Here is a 21537-nt window from a genome sequence, read left to right as displayed (position 1 = left end):
ATTTACAACAGTCTACCAAAAGGACACAAATTTAAAATATAGGACAACACACACCACAACATAAATAGAGACCTACGAACACAACATGGTAGCAGCACAAAACATGGTACAAACATTATTGGGCACAGATAACAGCACAAAGAGCAATAAGGTAGACAACAACAATACATCACATGAAGCAGCCACAACTGTCAGTAAGAGTGTCCATGATTGAGTCTCAAAGAAAAGACGGAGATAAAACAGTCCAGTTTGAGTGTTTTTTGCAGCTCGTTCTAGTCGTTAGCTGCAGCGAACTGAAAAGAAGAGCACCCAGGGATGTGTGCGCTTCTCGGACATTTAACAGAATGTGACTGGCAGAACGGGTGTTGTATGTGGAGGATGAGGGCTGTAGTAGGCATCTCAGATAGGAGGGAGTGAGGTTTAAGAGGGTTTTATAAATAAGCGTCAACCAGTGGGTCTTACGGCAGGTATACAGAGATGACCAGTTTACAGAGGAGTATAGAGTGCAGTGATGTGTCCTATAAGGAGCATTTGTGGCAAATGTCATGGCCGAATGGTAAAGAAACATCTAGCCACTCGAGAGCACCCTTACCTGCCGATCTATAAATTATGTCTCCGTAATCTAGCATGGCAGGATGGTCATCTGAATCAGGGTTATTCTGGCAGCTGGGGTGAAAGAGGAGCAATTACGATTGAGGAAACCAAGTCTAGATTTAACTTTAGCCTGCAGCTTTGATATGTGCTGAGAGAAGGGCAGTGTACCGTCTAGCCATAATCCGAAGTACTTGTATGAGGTGACTACCTGAAGCTAAACCCTCAAAGGTCATGTGGTTTGGTAAGAATGCCCCTCTCCCCACCGGAGTGATTACTACCTCTGTTTTGGAGGTGTTCAGAACAAGGTTAAGGGCAGAGAAAGCTTGTTGGATACTAAGAAAGCTTTTGGTGTAGCGCATTTAGCACAAACCCAGGGAGGGGCCAGCTTAGTATAAGACTATCATCTGCATATAAAATGGATGAATGAGCTTCCTACTGCCTGAGCTATGTTGTTGGTGTAAATTGAGAAGCGCATGGGGCCTAGGATTGAGCCTTGGGTTACTCCCTTGGTGACAGGCAGTGGTTGAGATTGCAGTGTATAAATTCAGAACATCTGCTCTCTTTGAGGGAGCTAGTTTGAAAACCAGGCCAAAGACCACTCAGTACACCAAAACTTCCACAAGAACGGAATGGTCAAAAGTATCAAAAGCTTCGGCCAAGTCAATAAAAATAGCAGCACAACATTGCTTAGAATCAAGGGCAATAGTGACATTGAGGACCTTTAAGGTTGCAGTGGCACATCCATAACCTGAGCAGAAACCAGATTGCATACCTGAGAGAATACTATAGAACACAAGAAAGCCAGTCAGTTGATTATTGACAAGTTTTTCCAACACTTTTGATAAACAGGGCAAAATAGAAATTGGCCTATAACAGATCCGTTTGATCTCCCCCTTTAAATAAAAGGACACACCGTGGCTGACTTCCAAGCAATGGGAACCTCCCCAGAGAGGAGAGACAGGTTGCTGCCCCTATCATCACCAAGCCTTAAAAAAGAAAAAAGGGTCAAGTTTAAGGAGCTCCTTTAGCACCTCGGACTCAGTGACTGCCTGCAGGGAGAAAGTTTGTAGCAAAGCAGGGGGGGGGGGGAATTAGGACATTTTGGATGGGCAAGGCTAAGTCCCCGTTTAGGTCCTGACTTAATGAAGTGGTGATTAAAGAGCTCGTCCTTGTCAGTAACAACCACATCAACATAAAAAAAGGGACATGGGCAGCTGTGAGGGGGGTATATTCTCCAGGTCTTTAACCATTTTCCAGAACTTCTTGGGGTTAGACCCAAAGAGAGAACTGCTCCTTAAAGTAACTAACTTTGTCCTTCCGGATAGCCTGAGTGCACTTACTTCTCATTTGCCTGAACGCGAGCCAGTCAGCCTGAGCATGAATGTGCCGAGCCTTTAGCCAAATTGAATTTGAGATGGAGTAACTCTGCCAGATCATGGTCATACCAGGGACTGAACAGGTTTTTAATTCTCATTTTCTTTATGGGGTGTGTTTATTAACAATACCACTGAAAATATCAAAAAAGAAGGTCCAAGAGTCTGACAGATGGGATCAAGCTGATTCTATACCAATTTACAGAAGCCAGGTCATGAAGGAAGGCTTGCTCATTAAAGTTTTTTTAGCAAGTGTCTGACAATTCAGGAGACGGCCTTTCACTGAGCAGCCATTACAAACACAGGCTGTAAAACAGTGATCACGAAGGTCATTACAGAAAACACCAGACTGATGCCCATCAGGATTATTTGTGAGGATAATATCAAGGAGAGTAGCCTTTTCTGGGTGTTTGGAGTCATAACTTGTGGGATTGGTAATAATCTCAGAAAGATTTAGGGAGTCCCATTGCTTTAGGACTTGGTCAGGTGGTTTCAGCATGTCCCAGTTTAGGTCACATAGCTGGACAATTTCAGACTTAGTGTAAGGGGCCAGGAGAGATCTTAGGGCAGGTAGGGTACAGGCCGGTGCTAATTGAGGACGATAACGTCCAGCAACAGTCAAAGAGCTATTTGAAAGTTTAATGCTTAAAACCAGAAAATCTAATTGTTTGGGGACAGACTTCGTGGAGACAACCGAGCACTGAAGATGTTCTTTGCCACTCCCCCACCTTTGGAAGATCCATCTTATCGAAAAAGGTTATATCCAGAAAGGTTAACATCAGTATTCAAAACACTTCCTTAACCACATCTCAGTAATAACCAACACATCTGGTTTGGAGTTGTGAACCCAAAACTTCAATTGATATATTTTAGGCAATAGGCTTCTAGTGTTAACCTGTTGGGGCTAGAGGGCAGTATTTGCACGGCCAGATAAAAAAAACGTACCCGATTTAAACTGGTTACTACTCTTGCCCAGAAACGAGAATATGCATATAATTAGTAGATTTGGATAGAAAACACTCTAAAGTTTCTAAACTGTTTGAATGGTGTCTGTGAGTATAACAGAACTCATATGGCAGGCCAAAACCTGAGAAGATTCCATACAGGAAGTGCCCTGTCTGACAATTTGTTCTCCTTTTAGGGCATCTCTATCAAAAATACAGCATCTGCTGTAACGTGACATTTTCTAAGGCTTCCATTGGCTCTCAGAAGGCGCCAGAAAGTGTAATGAGATGTCTGCAGTCTCTGGGCTAAGTACAGCAGCTCTGTTTGTTACTGGTCAGGCTGAGGACAGTGACACTGGAGATGCGCGTTCATGTGAATTCTCCATTTTGTTCTTTCAGTCTTTGAATGAATACAACGTCGCCCGGTTGGAATATTATCGCTATTTTACGAGAAATCGCATAAAAATTGAATTTAAACCGCGTTTGACATGCTTCGAAGTACGGTAATGGAATATTTAGATTTGTTTTTGTCACGAAATGTGCTCGCGCGTCACCCTTCGGATTGTGACCTGAACGCACGAACAAAACAGAGCTATTTCAATATAACTATGGATTATTTTACACCATTTTAAAGACAACTCTCGTTAATCTAACCACACTGTCCGATATCAAAAAGACTTTACAGCGAAAGCAAAACATTAGATTGTCAGGAGAGTACCCTGCCAAAAATAATCAGCCATTTTCAAAGCAAGCCTATATGTCACCAAAACCACAGCTAAATGCAGCACTAACCTTTGATCTTCATCAGATAACACTCTTAGGACATTGTTATACAATACATGCATGTTTTGTTCAATCAGGTTTATATTTATATAAAAAAAAACAGCTTTTTACATTAGCATGTGATGTTTAGAACTAGCATACCACCGCAAACTTCCGGTGAATTTACTTAATTACTCACGATTAACGTTCACAAAATACATAATTATTTTAAGAATTATAGGGTGACGCGCAAGCGCAGTTCGCAAAAAAAAAAAAATCAATATTCCATTACCCTACTTTGAAGCATGTCAAACGCTGTTTAAAAATCAATTTATGCGATTTTTCTCGTAAAATAGCGATAGTATTCCAACCGGGCGACGTTGTATTCGTTCAAAGAGAGAAAGATAAAGAATTCACATGAACGTGCATCTCCAGTGTCACTGTTCTCAGCCTGACCACTCACAAAAACTCCTGCTGTTTTTCGCCCAGAGACTGGAGAGACGTCATTCCACTTTCTGGCGCCTTCTGAGAGCCGATGGAAGCCTTTGAAAATGTCACGTTACAGCAGAGATGCTGTATTTTTGATAGAGATGCCCTAGAAGGAGAACAAATTGTCAGACAGGGCACTTCCTGTATGGAATCTTCTCAGGTTTTGGCCTGCCATATGAGTTCTGTTATACTCACAGACACCATTCAAACAGTTTTAGAAACTTTAGGGTGTTTTCTATCCAAATGAAATAATTATATGCATATTCTCGTTTCTGGGCAAGAGTAGTAACCAGTTTAAATCGGGTACGTTTTTTATCCGGCCGTGCAAATACTGCCCCCTAGCCCCAACAGGTTAACAGCAAAATAATGGATTCAATGCCCTTGACAATCAACAGTTCTGTCATGGAGGATGTTGGCTTTCACAACTGGTCGAGCACCGGTACACACTAACGTTACCAAGCGCGCAGAGTTCCTCTGTCCAGTGTCTGTCCTTTTGCCCATCTTAATCTTTTATTGGCCAGTCAGACATGGCTTTGTATTTGCAACTCTGCCTAGAAGGCCAGCATCCTGGAGTTGCTTCTTCACTGTTTTTTATTTAACCTTTATTTAACTAGGCAAGTGAGTTAAGAACAAATTCTTATTTTCAATGACGGCCTTGGAACAGTGGGTTAACGGCCTTGTTCAGGGGCAGAACAGCAGATTTTTACCTTGTCAGCTCAGGGTTTCGATCTTGCAACCTTCGGTTACTAGTCCAACGCTTTAACCACTAGGCTACCTGTTGCTACTGTTGACGTTGTGACTGGTGTTTCGCGGGTACTATTTAATGAAGCTGCCAGTTGGGGACTTGTGAGGCATCTGTTTCTCAAACTAGACACTCTAATGTACTTGTCCTCTTGCTCAGTTGTGCACTGGGGCCTCCCACTCCTTTTTCTATTCTGGTTAGAGCTGTTCTGTGAAGGGAGTAGTACACAGTGTTGTACGAGATCTTTAGTTTCTTGGAAATCTCTCACATGGATAAGCCTTCATTTCTCAGAACAAGAATAGACTGACAAGTTTCAGCAGAAAGGTAGTTAATGTCCATTTTGAGCCTGTAATCGAACACACAAATGCTGATGCTCCAGATACTGAACTAGTCTAAAGGCCAGTTTTATTGCTTCTTTAATCAGAACAACAGTTTTCAGCTGTGCTAACAATTGCAAAAGGGTTCTCTAATGATTAATTAGCCTTTTAAAATGATAAAACTTGGATTAGCTAAGTGATAATTGCTGATAATGGGTCTCTGTACACCTATGTAGATATTCCATTTATGAAAGTAAATAAATCTGCCGTTTCCAGCTACAATAGTCATTTACAATGTCTACACTGTATTTCTAATAAATTTGATGATATTTTACTGGACAAAAAAAACAAAAAAAACATGTATTTTCTTTCAAAAACAAGGACATTTCTAAGTGCCCCGAAACTTTTAAATGTTAGTGTATATCTGTTGCTTTTATATTGTTTTTGTATGTGGGACCAATACATTGGCTATGCCTAGGCTAAACGTACAGGCACTTTGGAGAGGTTTTATAAAAAATAAACTGAATATCCCCTGAATGTCCCGACACCACCACAATGTTTGAGAGATGTTGGTGTTGTAGCAAGTATTTAAAGTGAACAATAGGCACATCCAGTTTGCTAAAAGACTGCAATTACCACATTCGGACACTTGGGAGAGGTTGAAAGGACACTTGAACATATCCTGGATACCCCCATTGTCACGACTTCCGCCGAAGTCGGCTCCTCTCCTTGTTCGGGCGGTGTTCGACATCACCGGCTTTCTAGCCATCGCCGCTCCATTTCTCATGTCTTGTTCCATACACACCTGGTTTCCATTCCATAATCACACTGAATGCATTTAGTCCTCTGTTTCCCTCCATGTCCTTCTGTGTAATTGTTTCGTGGTTATCGTTACGCACCAGACTGGGTTTTCATGTTTGAGTTTTTTTGCACACGGTTTGTTTATTTTGTATTACAGTGTCTTGTATTGAACATTTATCACACCTTATACTTTTGCCTTGTGGGCTGGAGGTTTTCAAGAAGCTGCGTTTTTATTTTCTCTACCGCCATAAAGTGTGCGCTTGTTCAATTTCTTAATTTTTTTTAACCTTTATTTAACTAGGCAAGTCAGTTAAGAATAAATTCTTATTTTCAATGACGACCTAAGAACAGTGTGTTAACTGCCTTGTTCAGGGGCAGAACGACTGATTTTTACCTTAGCAGCTCGGGGATTCGATCTTGCAACCTTTTGGTTACTAGTCCAACGCTCTAACCACTAGGCTACCTGCCGCCCCAATACTCCCTGCACCTGACTTCACCAGCAGCGCACAGCCTTGACACCCATAACACCAACAATGTTTGAGTGAGGTTGATATGGTATAAATTGTGTTTGAGACTGAAATAATAACATTTACCGATTGCAAATATGTAATAGCACTGGAATTATCTAATTTACAGACATATGCCACTTTGGAAACGTCACGTGACCACTCCTGACACCAGTTACTAAAACATCTGCCCATTTCTAGTTGTTCGGTCTACCAATACCATTTTTTGCTGAAATTGTTCATATGTTGTGGAAGCCATCTGATGCGTTTCCAGCTCTGGGCATCAATAATTCACTTACAGCTTGTCAATGAAAGATTACTTTCTAAATAAATGTAAAAAATATAATAAAAACGGTTATTTTGTGTATTCTGAACTCTTCAGATGTCTTTCCAAATATACCAAGTTTTGGCATGTCAGAATCAATGTATGAATAGCAGTTACTTTACGGTATGTGTATTTAGGCATAAATCTACATTTTGCCATTACGTTAAAGTGGTGAATCCTTTTATATAAGATTCTACCAACTTAGCACAGCAGCACACCATGATATAATAGAAACATGATGACTCCTACTTAGATTCTGCTCAAACACTGATTACTACTATACACTAGGGCCTAAATCCACACACTTACAAGGGGGGGTGAGCAAGCCTGGGCAGGCTGTGGATGATTCCTGTGAGGTGAATAAGAGAGCGTACCTCTGGCCTCCAGGGCTGTGGGGTGTAGCTGGAACGCCAGGCTTCTGAATCCTCACTCGCATCACCTCCAAACTGGAAAACACGCAGATGAGGCAACCAATTATATTTTGTGATAACTGGTATGTGACACATTTTTTTCCCATACACACACCTGTCTCCAACAATCTCTTACCCTCTTCATACTAGCCCTCTCTCCCCCCCCATCCTTACCAATCTCTCTTGGGTAGGAATTCTCCCGAGGCCATCCTCACTGGCAAGACTGAAAGCTGCAGAGAGAGAGGATGGAAGAGATTTTAGAAAGACGAGGGACACACACATAATTCTAGGGTCTAGTTAAATGTTAAACCCATAGAATTAAGAATTAGAATACAAGAATGGACATGAACATTCTTATGATGGTCAGTCATGTTGGTCAACTATGGTTTGCCAGTGCTGTGATAAAGATTGTTTTACACAATGAATTGATCTAGACTGTACAGTGCATTCGGAAAGTATTCAGACCTCGACTTTTTCCACATTGTTACGTTACAGCCTTATTCTAAAATATACAGTGGGGGGAAAAAAGTATTTGATCCCCTGTTGATTTTCTACGTTTGCCCACTTACAAAGAAATGATCAGTCTATAATTTTAATGGTAGGTTTATTTGAACAGTGAGAGACAAAATAACAAAAATATCCAGAAAAACACATGTCAAAAATGTTATAAAATGATTTGCATTTTCATGAGGGAAATAAGTATTTGACCCCTCTGCAAAACATGACATAGTACTTGGTGGCAAAACCCTTTTTGGCAATCACAGAGGTCAGACGTTTCCCGTAGTTGGCCACCAGGTTTGCACACATCTCAGGAGGGATTTTGTCCCACTACTCTTTGCAGATCTTCTCCAAGTCATTAAGGTTTCGAGGCTGACGTTTGGCAACTCGAACCTTCAGCTCCCTCCACATATTTTCTATGGGATTAAGGTCTGGAGACTGGCTAGGCCACTTCAGGACCTTAATGTGCTTCTTCTTGAGCCACTCCTTTGTTGCCTTGGCCGTGTGTTTTGGGTCATTGTCATGCTGGAATACCCATCCACGACCCATTTTCAATGCCCTGGCTGAGGGAAGGAGGTTCTCACCCAAGATTTGACGCTACATGGCCCCGTCCATCGTCCCTTTGATGCGGTGAAGTTGTCCTGTCCCAATACACTCCCAAAGCATAATGTTTCCACCTCCATGTTTGATGGTGGAGATGGTGTTCTTGGGGTCATAGGCAGCATTCCTCCTCCTCCAAACAAAGCAAGTTGAGTTGATGCCAAAGAGCTCCATTTTGGTCTCATCTGACCACAACACTTTCACCCAGTTGTCCTCTGAATCATTCAGATGTTCATTGGCAAACTTCAGACGGGCATGTGTATGTATTCTTGAGCAGGGGGATCTTGCGGGCGCTGCAGGATTTCAGTCCTTCACGGCGTAGTGTGTTACCAATTGTTTTCTTGGTGACTATGGTCCCAGCTGCCTTGAGATCATTGACAAGATCCTCCCGTGTAGTTCTGGGCTGATTCCTCACCGTTCTCATGATCATTGCAACCCCCCGAGGTGAGATCTTGCATCGAACCCTAGGCCGAGGGATATTGACAGTTATTTTGTGTTTCTTCCATTTGTGAATAATCACACCAAATGTTGTCACCTACTCACCAAGCTGCTTGGCGATGGTCTTGTAGCCCATTCCAGCCTTGTGTAGGTCTACAATCTTGTCCCTGACATCCTTGGAGAGCTCTTTGGTCTTGGCCATGGTGGAGAGTTTGGAATCTGATTGATTGCTTCTGTGGACAGGTGTCTTTTATACAGGTAACAAGCTGAGACTAGGAGCACTCCCTTTAAGAGTGTGCTCCTAATCTCAGCTCGTTACCTGTATAAAAGACACCTGGGAGCCAGAAATCTTTCTGATTGAGAGGGGGTCAAATACTTACTTCCCTCATTAAAATGCAAATCAATTTATAACATTTTTGACATGCGTTTTTTCTGGATATTTTGTTGTTATTCCGTCTCACTGTTCAAATAAACCTACCATTAAAAATTATAGATTGCCCACTGATAAAGAAAAGGATCAAACATACAAAATCAGCAGGGGATCAAATACTTTCCCCCCCACTGTGTGTGTGTGTGTGTGTGTGTGTATATATTTTAATTCATCATCTTTACACAGTACCTCATGACAAAGCAAAAACTGTTTTCAAAATTTTTGCAAATGTATTAAGAATGAAAAAAACAGAAATATATAATTTACATAAGTATTCAGACCCTTTACTCAGTACTTTGTTGAAGCACCTCCGGCAGCGATTACAGCCTCAAGTCTTCTTGGGTATGACGCTACAAGTTTGGCACACCAGTATTTGGAGTGTTTCTCCCATTCTTCTCTGCAGATCCTTTCAAGCACAGTCAGGCTGGATGGGGAGTGTCGCTGCACAGCTATTTTCAGGTCTCTCCAGAGATTTTCGATCGGGACATTGAGACTTGTTCTGAATTCAGTCCTGAGTTGTCTTGGCTGTGTGTGCTTAGGGTCGTTGTCCTGTTGGAAGGTGAACCGTTGCCCCAGTCGGAGGACCTGAACACTCTAGAGCAGGTTATCATCAAGGATCCCTCTGTACTTTGCTACATTCATCTTTGCCTCAATCCTGACTCGTCTCCCAGTCCCTACTGCTGAAAAACATCCCCACAGCATGATGCTGCCACCACCATGCTTCACCGTAGGGATGGTGCCAGGTTCCCTACAGACGTGATGCTTGGCATTCAGGCCAAAGAGTTCCATCTCAGTGTCATCAGACCAGAGAATCTTGTTTAATGGTCTGAGAGTCTTTAGGTGCCTTTGGGCAAACGCTAAGCGGGCTGTCATGTGCCTTTTACTGAGGAATGGCTTCCGTCTGGCCACTCTACCATAAAGGTTTGATTTGTGGAGTGCTGCAGAGATGTTTGTCCTTCTGGAAGGTTCTCACAGCTCCACAGAGGAACTCTGGAGCACTGTCAGAGTGACCATCGGGTTACCTGACAGTGCTTACCCTTCTCCCCTGATTGCTCAGTTTGGCCAGCTCTAGGAAGAATCTTGGTGGTTCTAAACTTCTTCCATTTAAGAATGATAGAGGCCATTGTGTTCTTGGGGACCTTCAATGCTGCAGACATTTTTTGGTACCCTTCCCAAGATCTGTGCCTCAAAAGAATCCTGTCTCGGAGCTCTACAGACAATTCCTTCGACCTCATCGCTTGGTTTTTGCTCTGACATGCACTGTCAACTGTGGGACCTTAGAGACGGGTGTGTGCCTTTCCAATCAATTGAATTTAGCACAGGTGGACTCAAATCAAGTTGTAGAAACATCAAGGATGATCAATGGAAACAGGATGCACCTGAGCTCAATTTGGAGTCTCATAGCAAAGGGTCTAAATACTTAAGTAAATAAGGCATTTCAGTTTATTTGTAATACTTTAAAATAATTCTAAACCCGTTTTCGCTTGGCCATTATGGGTTATCGTATGTATATTGATGAGGATTTTTTTTTATAAAATCCAAAAAGGTACAAAATGTGGAAAAAGTCAAGGGGTCTGAATACTTTCCGAATGCACTGTACATGTGTTAGCTAGACAGTTTTAGAGGAATGATTCCATACATTCTTTCAAATTAACTGCCAATATGCCAACGTTCCATTCAAACTGGCTGAAATCAGTTGATAGGATTTAGACTAGTTGTAAATGCAACAAGTACTGATATTGTATCATAATAGCCTTCACAGCATCCTAGAAAACAAAATCGGAGACATTTATGGTCTGTTTACATGTAGTTGAGGCTATTTATGCAGAATATTGGTACAAAACCCGTAAAACTATTATAATTATATGACAATATTTTAGGTTGACTATAATTCCATTACACAATTTGATACGTCACATGCTTTCTATTTTCCTGCATAATTAAAAGCAGGAAATGCATCACCTATGCCTTGATTGTCATTCATTCCAGACTGGTTTGGATTTCTCCCAGATGGCTATCATTTAGTACAGCAACCCTAATTTGCTACAGGGGCAAGTGCCTTGCTCAAGTGCACAGACATCTTTCACCTTGTCGGTTCGGGTAATCGAACCAGTAACCTTTCAGTTACTGGCCCAACACTCTAACCCCTAGGGTACCTGCTGCCCCATTATGGAACTGTTAGGGATTATAACAGAGAGCCTATTAAATTACTAGAGGGGCTATGGTTAAATCATCTGTTATCACACAATCAGCTGGTCATAAAAAAGGAAATGACACATGGACATGAATCTGAACCCCCATACACACCAGGGCTTTGATGGTCATGTATTTTAGGGTCAATGTTATTAATCATAAAAAATATTTAATAAAATAAATAAAAAATAAATAAAAATAAAATAAAATAAAAATGCTAATTTTCTCCTCTCTTCCACTCCCGACGGTCTGTGGTCGTGCGACTTCTGCTATCAGAATACGAAGACTGCATTGAAAAGACTGCTCTAGGCGCACAAGTCAATTTCTGGTATAATTGTGTCAGTTCTGGGTGACCACTTCAGAGGGTGGTCAGGGATGCTTTGTGTGCGGATTTCTCCTCAGTCTGGACGCAAATCAAGCAACCGAAAGAGCATACAGTGGGCGATGTCATCAGCACTCCTCCGACAAGTCTCCAGAAAACTTGTTTTGGGACCGAGAGGCACCTTTTCATTATAACGTTGGAGGAAATACATTCCTAGCGTTTGAGGAACGTCTTTGCTGGCCCCAAAATGCTAGCAGGCTAGCAATTTCTTTTTTTTACTATGCTGACCCGTTTGTGATCCCTTTAAATGTTGCTTGCAACAGAGGTTAGCTGGCTAGTTAGCCACTGCCATCAGTTGAATTATCATATTCCACTGTTTGTAAAATTGATAGTGATTTGAATATAGCGCGGGGGAAATGCCCACTGTGGACACGGTAGACATTTAAATGTAGATGCATCACGGTTTGGAATTCTATGATAAGAATACTAAAGCTGCATGAACTGTCAAGTCTAAACCCTGTTTTTGGTAAAGCCATTGATTGGGTGCATGCATTTCATGATACTCGTTTGCTCCAAAACCTTGCTAAAACAAGGACCAGCAAAGTTTCATCACTTTATAAAGAGTCAATGTTACCACGGAAATAGTCTCCAATTCGTCAACGCCGGTGCAGCCCTTCAAGTCAGCAGTTTGTTACAACATTTTTTCTCCTCTCATTGCTCCTTTTATCAGCCGTTAGATGTGAACCAGGCTTACCTTAACTTTACTGCTCTTGGGTTAAGTTAGTCGATTTGAAAATGAAGTTCATAAAGCTAAAAATATAGATTTATACATACAGTATATATTTTACGGTTACTTTATGTTCATGACTGTCTTCATCCATAATCGTCAGTTACACGATTATAAAAGTACCGTGCCAGCCCTATTTAACCCTTTGTAGTCGTGGGAATTGCCCTATATGGATAGGGATAAAGGGTCATTCCACCTTAAAAAGCACAGAGGATTTTCAACACCCACCATCTCAGATTGTTCTGAAATTGTTTATTTTCGTAGAAACATGTAAGATTAGCATTCCTGCAACATTATCTTGTTGAAATAGAATTTGATCTCTTTGAAATGAACCTAATGGGTTACATTTAAATGATAAATTACAATTTTATGGGATTCATATAATATCAAATAAATATAGTACCTAACATAATTTAGAACAATTAGCTAGACATGAGTAAACAAAAGGACTGGTCAAAAGCCACCCACGGACCACCACACCAATAAATACACACACGCTTCAAAAGTTTGGGGTCACAGAAATTTGTCCATTAAAATAACATCAAATTGACCAGAAATACAGTGGAGACATTGTTAATGTTGTAAATGACTATTGTAGCTGGAAACAGGTGATTTTTAATGGAATATCTACATAGGTGTACAGAGGCCCATTATCAGCAACCATCACTCCTGTGTTCCAATGGCACGTTGTGTTGGCTAATCCAAGTTTATAATTAAGGGCTAATTGATCATTAGAGAACCCTTTTGCAATTATGTTAGCACAGCTGAAAACTGTTGTTCTGATTAAAGTAGTAATAAAACTGGCCTTCTTTAGCTTAGTTGAGTAGCTGAAGCATCAGCATTTGTGGGTTTGATTACAGGCTCAAAATGGCCAGAAACAAAGACCTTTGTTCTGAAACTCGTCAGTCTATTCTTGTTCTGAGTAATGAAGGCTATTCCATGCGAGAAAATGCCAAGAAACTGAAGATCTCATACAATGCTGTGTACTACACCCTTCACAGAACAGCACAATCTGGCTCTAACGGAATAGAAAGAGTGGGAGGCCCCAGTGCACAACTGAGCAAGAGGACAAGTACATTAGAGTGTCTAGTTTGAGAAACAGACGCCTCAAGTCCTCAACAGGCAGCTTCATTAAATAGTACCCGCAAAACACCAGTCTCAATGTCAACAGTGAAGCGGCGACTCTAGGATGCTGGCCTTCTAGAGTTTTTCCCCACAAAAGGGCTTTATTACAGACATACATACTCCTCAGTTTCATCAGCTGTCCAGGTGGCTGGTCTCATACGATTCCGAATGTGAAGAAGCCAGATGTGGAGGTGCTGGGCTGGTTACATATGGTCTGCGGTTTTAAGGCCGGTTGGACGTACTGCCAAATTATCTAAAACGATGTTGGAGGCAACTTATGGTAGAGATATTAACATTCAATTCTCTGGCAACAGCTCTGGTGGACATTCCTACAGTCAGCATGCCTATTGTATCCTCCCTCAACTTGAGACATCTGTGGCATTGTGTTGAGTGACAAAACTGCACATTTTAGAGTGGCCTTTAATTGTCCCCAGCACAAGTTTCACCTGTGTAATGATCATGCTGTTTAAATCAGCTTCTTGATATGCCACACGTCAGGTGTATGGATTATCTTGGCAAAAGGAAAAATGCTCACTAACAGGGATGTAAACAAATTTGTGCAAAGAATGTAAGAGAAATACGATTTTTGTGCAAATGGAACATTTCTGGGATCTTATTTCAGCTCATGAAACATGGGACCAATATTTTACGTGTATATTTTTGTTCAGTGTAGTATCAGTTCTCTGTGTTTGACAAGTAGTATGGAGCTGCGGCTCAGGGGATATTGTTAATTCATCCTATGTAATGTATTTCCAGTGAATGTGGTGATGTTTTTGCTTCCCCTGTTCAGAAATAAGTAATTTCGGTAGTTAGGCTTATGTCCCATCCTACATCCTGTTATTAACAGGTTCTCACCACTAGATGGTGTTCCTTCTATTAGGTTAAACAAGTTTGAATATTTGCCACCCCCTCAATTAAAAAATAAATTATTTACAATGACGGCCTATCCCGGCCAAACACGGACTACGCTGGGCCAATTGTGCGTCGCTCTATGGGACCCAATCACGGCTGGATGTGATACAGCCTGGATTTGAACCTGGGACTGTAGTGACACCTATTTCACTGAGATGTACTGCCTTAGACAGCTGTGCCACTCGGGATAGTTCAACAAAATTACATTACTGGTTTCATCAGCCTGTAAGCAGTCTATGGACAAGGTATGAAAGCAACCCATGATTTGGTTTTGTTAGCCACTGTTTCAAACAGGGTTCTGAACCGGATCTAACCCCAACAAAGTAACTATTTACACTGAGTGAACAAAACATTAAGGATACCTTCCTAAGATTGAGTTGCACACCCCCTTTTGCCCTCAGAACAGCCTCAATTCGTCAGAAAATGGACTCTACTAGGTGTCGAAAGCATTCCATAAGGATGCTGGCCCATGTTAACTACAATGCTTCCCACAGTTGTGTCAAGTTGGCTGGATGTCCTTTGGGTGGTGAACCACTCTTGATACACACGGGAAACTGTTGAGCATAAAATACCCAGCAGCGTTGCAGCTCTTAACACGCTCAAACTTGTGCACCTGGCACCTACTACCACAGCATGTTCAAAGGCACTTAAATACTTTGTCTTACCCTCTGAATTGCATACATACACAATCCATGTCTCAATTGTCTCACGGCTTAAAAATCCTTCTTTAACCTGTCTCCTCCCCTAAATCTACACTGATCGAAGTGGATTCAACAAGTGACATCAGTAAGGGATCATAGCCTTCAACTGAAATCACCTGGTCAGCCTGTCATTGAAAGAGCATGTAATGTTTTGCACACTCAGTGTATATCGTTCCTTTTTAAACCTCTGAAATCAAACGTTAACATTTAGCTCGACTTCAAATTACTTCACCAATCAGTGAGGATAGAGCAGCTTACTATGGAGGGGGCAAGCTATTGTTTACATGCATTGGACAGACAAGTGTAGGGCACGAAATGCGACAGAAATTTTGCGGGTGGGGAGAAAGCAAGTGTGGAGGAGGACAGCTGGCTTGAAGCTCTGGGCATGTTGTTATGACATGCATGATCCGAATTAGGCCGACAGAAATATACCTACGTGGGAGTGGATTCTATTAAGGAACTTTGAATGTCTATGAACTACTGAAAGTTGGCTTAACGTTGGACAAGCTGGCTAACAAGCTCGTGTATGCAGAGCAGCACCAGATTAAAATAGAAAAACATCTAGCATTTATGTAGGTAATGAATCCAATGTGAAACGTTCTAACTACATCATCCGTAATTAGCATTGAAAAAGTGAATCTATTCTTCTGTAATTAAAAGAATCTCTCCAATTTCTGAATCACGCTTGTATCAGTAGGCTACAGTAGCCTATGCATCAGAGGGGGAGGGGCAGGGAGTTTACATGGTGGCTCTGACCAGCTCATGAAACATGGGACCAACACTTTACATGTCAAAGCTCTATATTTTGTTTGAGTGTACATCGAGTCATCTTAAAAATGTACAGCATTTCCCTCACTTAGACAACAAATTTGCAAAAGTTGAACAATTACAGAGCTGAATTGGACCAACTTATTGTTGCGCGACAAGCTCAAGTTCAGAATGACTGTCAGTCAAAACTCTTACAGCACTGTGAAGTGCATAGCCCCCAGAGCTTTGAGGTCATGTATAGCATGTTACTGTACAGCCATTATGTTCCAATTTAGGCACTTAGAGTCCAAATCTGCATTTATCAACCCTTATACACGTGTGAGTGTAAAGGGTAAGCACACACACACACTCCTCGCTTCCAAATTACAATCCTCCACTGCTGATGTTCCAATAAGGGTTGTCTGCTTGATTCAAGACCATGTTAGCCCAGTGAGCTCAAGCCTAGGAATCAGGTCTGGGAATGAACACCAGCCTTCTGGACTCAAACACAAACCAGGCACACACAAAAAACAAAATGAGGCTACCCTGTGTGTATTTATAGGCAATGCTATGGGGTTAGCATGTGGGTGTAACGGGGGTTGAGGTAGGGAGAGAAAGAACTTTAAGTACTGGTGGTCTGGAAGTCTGTCATTATCACCAGGGTGGAGAGTTGCTCTAGAAAACCCTACTCCATATGTAAGGTTTTCAGCAGTTACAGTCACCCACATTTGGCTCCATGTGAACTACAATTCCCACACTGTTTTAACATTTAGAAAAGTCTAATCATTGTTCAAACCGGTTTTCGAAACATTTGCAGATATGCCCCTTATCTTTGATATCAGCGAGAAAGAATCCATCAAATAAAAATGACAATTACTGTAGAAGTTTTACACTGATCCACAAGCTGTGTGCCTCAAGGTGATTAAGTACACTTCCTCCCCAGTTATGGCTTACACACAGGTGTCCGGAGCACATTATATAGCACAGGTGGCTGTCTATGTCTACCGTAAACAAGAGATGTAACATGGACATATAGGGTTAGTGTTCCCACACAGCCATAAAAGGTATTTAGTAATTTAACCTTTATTTATTGCTGATATGAAAAGATGCTGTATTTTTTTAGAAACATAAGCGATGCATGTTAATGTATAGAGCAAGCATCAGGGCTCTTCACAAATCTCCCCGGTCAGATGATACTATCATCAATAGGCACTAAAGCAGTAAGTGTCTATGAATGGGGTAGGTGGAGAGTGGACACAGGGTAATTTTAGAGTATTAGTTGGACAGAAAAAAAACATTTAACTCAAAATATAAGAGTTTCTATCCCCCTCCTTTCCCTCTTCCCAGGATTTTATGTCTCTCTCGCTAGGTGTATGGGCACATAGACCAACATCCGATATAGAACATTTGTCCCACCACACACACACACACACACACAGAGGGTGATGTCCTCAATCCCCATTGTGAAGTCAGAAGTTTACATACACTTAGGTTGGAGTCATTAAAACTCGTTTTCCAACCAATCCCCACATTTCTTGTTAACAAACTATAGTTTTGCCAAGTCAGTTATGACATCTACTTTGTGCATGACAAGTCATTTTTCCAACAATTGTTTAGACAGATTATTTCACTGCATCACAATTCCAGTTGGTCAGAAGTTCACATACACTAAGTTGACTGTGCCTTTAAACAGCTTGGAAAATTCCAGAAAATGAAGTCATGGCTTTAGAAGCTTCTGATTGGCTAATTGATATCATTTGAGTCAATTGGAGGTGTACCTGTGGATGTATTTCAAGGCCTACCTTCAAAGTCAGTGCCTGTGATTGACATCATGGGAAAATCAAAAGAAATCAGCCAAGACCTCCACAAGTCTGGTTCATCCTTGGGAGCAATTTCCAAACTCCTGAAGGTACCACGTTCATCTGTACAAACAATAGTACACAAGTATAAACACCATGGAACCACGCAGCCGTCATACCGCTCAGGAAGGAGACGCGTTCTGTCTCCTAGAGATGAATGTACTTTGATTTGCACTTTTCGCACAAATCCCAGAACAACAGCAAAGGACCTTGTGAAGATGCTGGAGGAAACCGGTACAAAAGTATCTATATCCACAGTAAAACGAGTCCTATATCAACATAACCTGAAAGGCCGCTCAGCAAGGAAGAAGCCACTGCTCCAAAACCGCCATAAAAAAAGCCAGACTACAGTATGCAACTGCACATGGGGACAAAGATTGTACTTTTTGGAGAAATGTCCTCTGGTCTGATGAAACAAAAATAGAACTGTTTGGCCATAATGACCATTATATTTGGAGGAAAATGAGGCTTGCAAGCCAAAGTTAACCATCCCAACCGTGAAGTTTGGGGTTGGCAGTATCATGTTGTGGGGGTGCTTTGCTGCAGGAGGGACTGGTGCACTTCACAAAATAGATGACATCATGAGGAGGAAAATTATGTGGATATATTGAAGCAACATCAAGACATCAGTCAGGAAGTTAAAGCTTGGTGGCAAATGGGTCTTTCAAATGGACAATGACCTCAAGCATACTTCCAAAGCTGTGGCAAAATGGCTTAAGGACAAAAGTCACAATATTGGAGTGGCCATCACAAAGCCATGGCCTCAATCCTATAGAAAGTTTGTGGGCAGAACTTAAAGTATGTGCAAGCAAGTATGCCTACAAACCTGACTCAGTTACCCCAGCTCTGTCAGGAGGAATGGGCCAACATTTACCCAACTTAATGTGGGAAGCTTGTGGAAGGGTACCTGAAACATTTGACCCAAGTTAAAAACAATTTAAAGGCAATGCTACCAAATACTAATTGAGTGTATGTGAACTTCTGACCCACTGGGAATGTGATGAAAGAAATAAAAGCTGAAATTAATCACTATTATTCTGACATTTTACATTCTTAAAATAAAGTGGAGAGCCTAACTGACCCAAGACAGGGAATTTTTACTAGGATTAAATGTCAGGGACTGAACTGAGTATAAGTGTATTTGTCTAAGGTGTATGTAAACTTCCCACTTCAACTGTGTGTGTCCAGAAGGAGGTGTATTATTCATTTTCTCTCCTTTACAAATGCACACACACCTCTTGAACAAGAACGGGAAGGGGTGTGTTTGAGGGTGTGTGAGGGGGGGGGGGGGGATGGGGTTAGGACGGCCATCTTTACATGAGTGTGTGTGTATCAACAGCAGGGTTCCAAAGCTCTGCCCCCTCCAGCCCCAGGTATGAGACTACCACAGTTACAAACAAGTGTGTGTACTAGTGACAGCAGGTACAACGGCAAATGGAAGAAAAGCCACTCAACAAAGACCAACATGTACACACACGCCCCACATAGGACCCAACCCGCATCCTTTGTCTGGACACTTGTATGGTTGTGTTTGCATGTCATATTTCCAGTATTGATGTTTCAACCACTTCAACAGGGTTCATCATGGTGTGTGCAATGTTGTAGTTATGTTGAATGGTTGACTCTTACCGCACTATCAGCATTCAGAACTAAGGGAAAAGGGAACTCCCAGTTGAGTTGTCTCGTTGTGTTGGCAGCGTGTGTGTGATCACCTACAGAGTATGGGACAGTCCTGTACATCTCTCATGTCAGCAGCCCATCAGCCACACCTTACATCTTTCTAAAGTTCATAGTCCTTACAACAACACAGGATTGAAAAAGTTGTTGACTCAGCTACAGTGGAGAGTAAGTATTTATTTTCCACCTTGCAGAATTGGCCCACCATTCAATGACACCATGGCATGTACCATCGATAAAATACCCCAGACTTGATGAAAAACTATCAAGTTAGCTCATTTGGCAATACAGTTGATAATGAACAAAACTACCAGTACACACACACACACACACACACACACACACACACACACACACACACACACACACACACACACACACACACACACACACACACACACACACACACACACACACACACACACACACACATCATAGTAATGGTTCAGAAAGCTATCCATGATAGCCTACTCACTGCTTTTGGTGCTCCTCCACGCCTTAGTAGCAACAAACTCGTGGTAGACAGCGAAAGCTCCCAGCATCAGCAGAACTAAGAACAACAGATGTTTCCCACTCCGTCTCAGTTTCTTCAGCGGGAAGAAAGACTTTACCATGTTGATTGATCAGTGAATTTGGCGGCTTTGTTCGTTCGGCAAAGTTGGACCAGGCTGACCAGTCTCGCAACCCAGTTCGCGATACACCGCCGGCGACCCCAACACTCCCACCTCCCGATGGTGGCGAGGTTACTTTTATTTCATCCCGTAAATAACCCGGCAGGCTCCGGCTTTGAGTTTGCTTTGACTCGAGGCGCTATGTTGAATTTACCCCTGTTTAATCGAGTCGAGACTGGCTGTTGGGTTGGCTGACTACTACTAAACTACATATCGAACTAAACAAAAATCCTAGCAACACCGCTCTGTTTTCTGTCCCCTTCTCGCTTCACTGCGCAAACACAAACAGAACAAGCACATAAGCACCCGCTCAGACAGATTTATGGGTGGGGTTACGTGGCCACGCCCGCGTCGTATCGCAGCCAGTGTCCCAGGTAGTAGGTTACGACTAGATGGGATGCAGCTTTTGTAACCATAACCTTAACCTAATTATTCTAACCTGCTACGAAAAGTCAAATCAGATAGAAATCTGGGAGAGGCTATACGGACACGCCTGGTGCCCAAATTGATGACGTGTGTCGCGCAGCTGAGAGTCGAGTGGAGACGAATGGATTAGGTTTAGTCAGTTGTCCTGAGCCATTCCCAGCTAGCTAATTTATGCTGGCAACAATAGCATGGCGCTAGTTAAAACTTGTAAAATAAAGTGCTTATTTCGATGGGCGAGGTAGAAATAACTTGTAGTATTGAACACCATCTGGAAGTCACCTTGACATGACATGCTAATTAGCTAATGTAACAACAAGCTGGTGTGAATGACCAGTGCAAGTGTTCTATCAATGTGTAGCCAGCAGATCCGACTCACTTGCTTACAGCTGCACTAGGGTCGGACAGCATGACTGTGTAGATTAAGGCAATGGGGAGCTTGGAAAATTTACCTCAATCCAGGGATGAGATGCGTTGTACTCTGATTTTTCTCTTTATCCCAACTGTTACACCGAGAAGATTGAACTAGCAGTCTTTCAAAAGGTGCTCCTTAAGGCAACCCGTGTACATTCATCCAAACACCTACATTTATTGTAATGATATTCTGCGATTGTTATTAGGCTTACACTAGCCTGAATTGATGCATCCACTGTTGTCTGAGGCGCCTCGGTCTCAGCCTTGGCAAAATGTACGTGTTCTTGTCTAACCACAATGCAATTTGGAGCCACCACCCAGTTTCAAGTCAATTAGCTATTTTTTTATGTGGCTGTTTAATAATGGTGTAATAGCCTATAGTTTTTTGGCATTTTGTGTTAATTGTGATAGGCTCACATTTTACCAATACAGGGTACCCCCACTATTTATTTTTGCCTGGGACACCACACTGGACCA

The 21537-nt window shown here is 41.9% G+C and overlaps 1 protein-coding gene across 1 annotated transcript in view; it reads right to left on the bottom strand.

Moving 5' to 3' along the window:
* Positions 1 to 20605, bottom strand: part of b4galnt3b (beta-1,4-N-acetyl-galactosaminyltransferase 3b) — a 39385-nt gene extending 18780 nt beyond the window's left edge. Inside the window, exons 1-3 of the mRNA XM_014125006.3 lie at positions 20028 to 20605; positions 7438 to 7493; positions 7228 to 7299 (exon numbers count right to left, since the gene is read on the bottom strand). Coding sequence (XP_013980481.3) covers positions 7228 to 7299; positions 7438 to 7493; positions 20028 to 20166 — 267 coding nt within the window. The 5' untranslated portion in view covers positions 20167 to 20605. The remainder of the gene's footprint in view (positions 1 to 7227; positions 7300 to 7437; positions 7494 to 20027) is intronic.
* Positions 20606 to 21537: the final 932 nt, after the last annotated feature.

Source organism: Salmo salar, chromosome 10 (genome assembly GCF_965601325.2).
Source record: "Salmo salar chromosome 10, fSalSal1, whole genome shotgun sequence".
Taxonomy (NCBI): domain Eukaryota; kingdom Metazoa; phylum Chordata; class Actinopteri; order Salmoniformes; family Salmonidae; genus Salmo; species Salmo salar.
The sequence above is the reverse complement of the archived record's forward strand: the minus strand, read 5'-3'. Positions and strand labels throughout refer to the sequence as shown.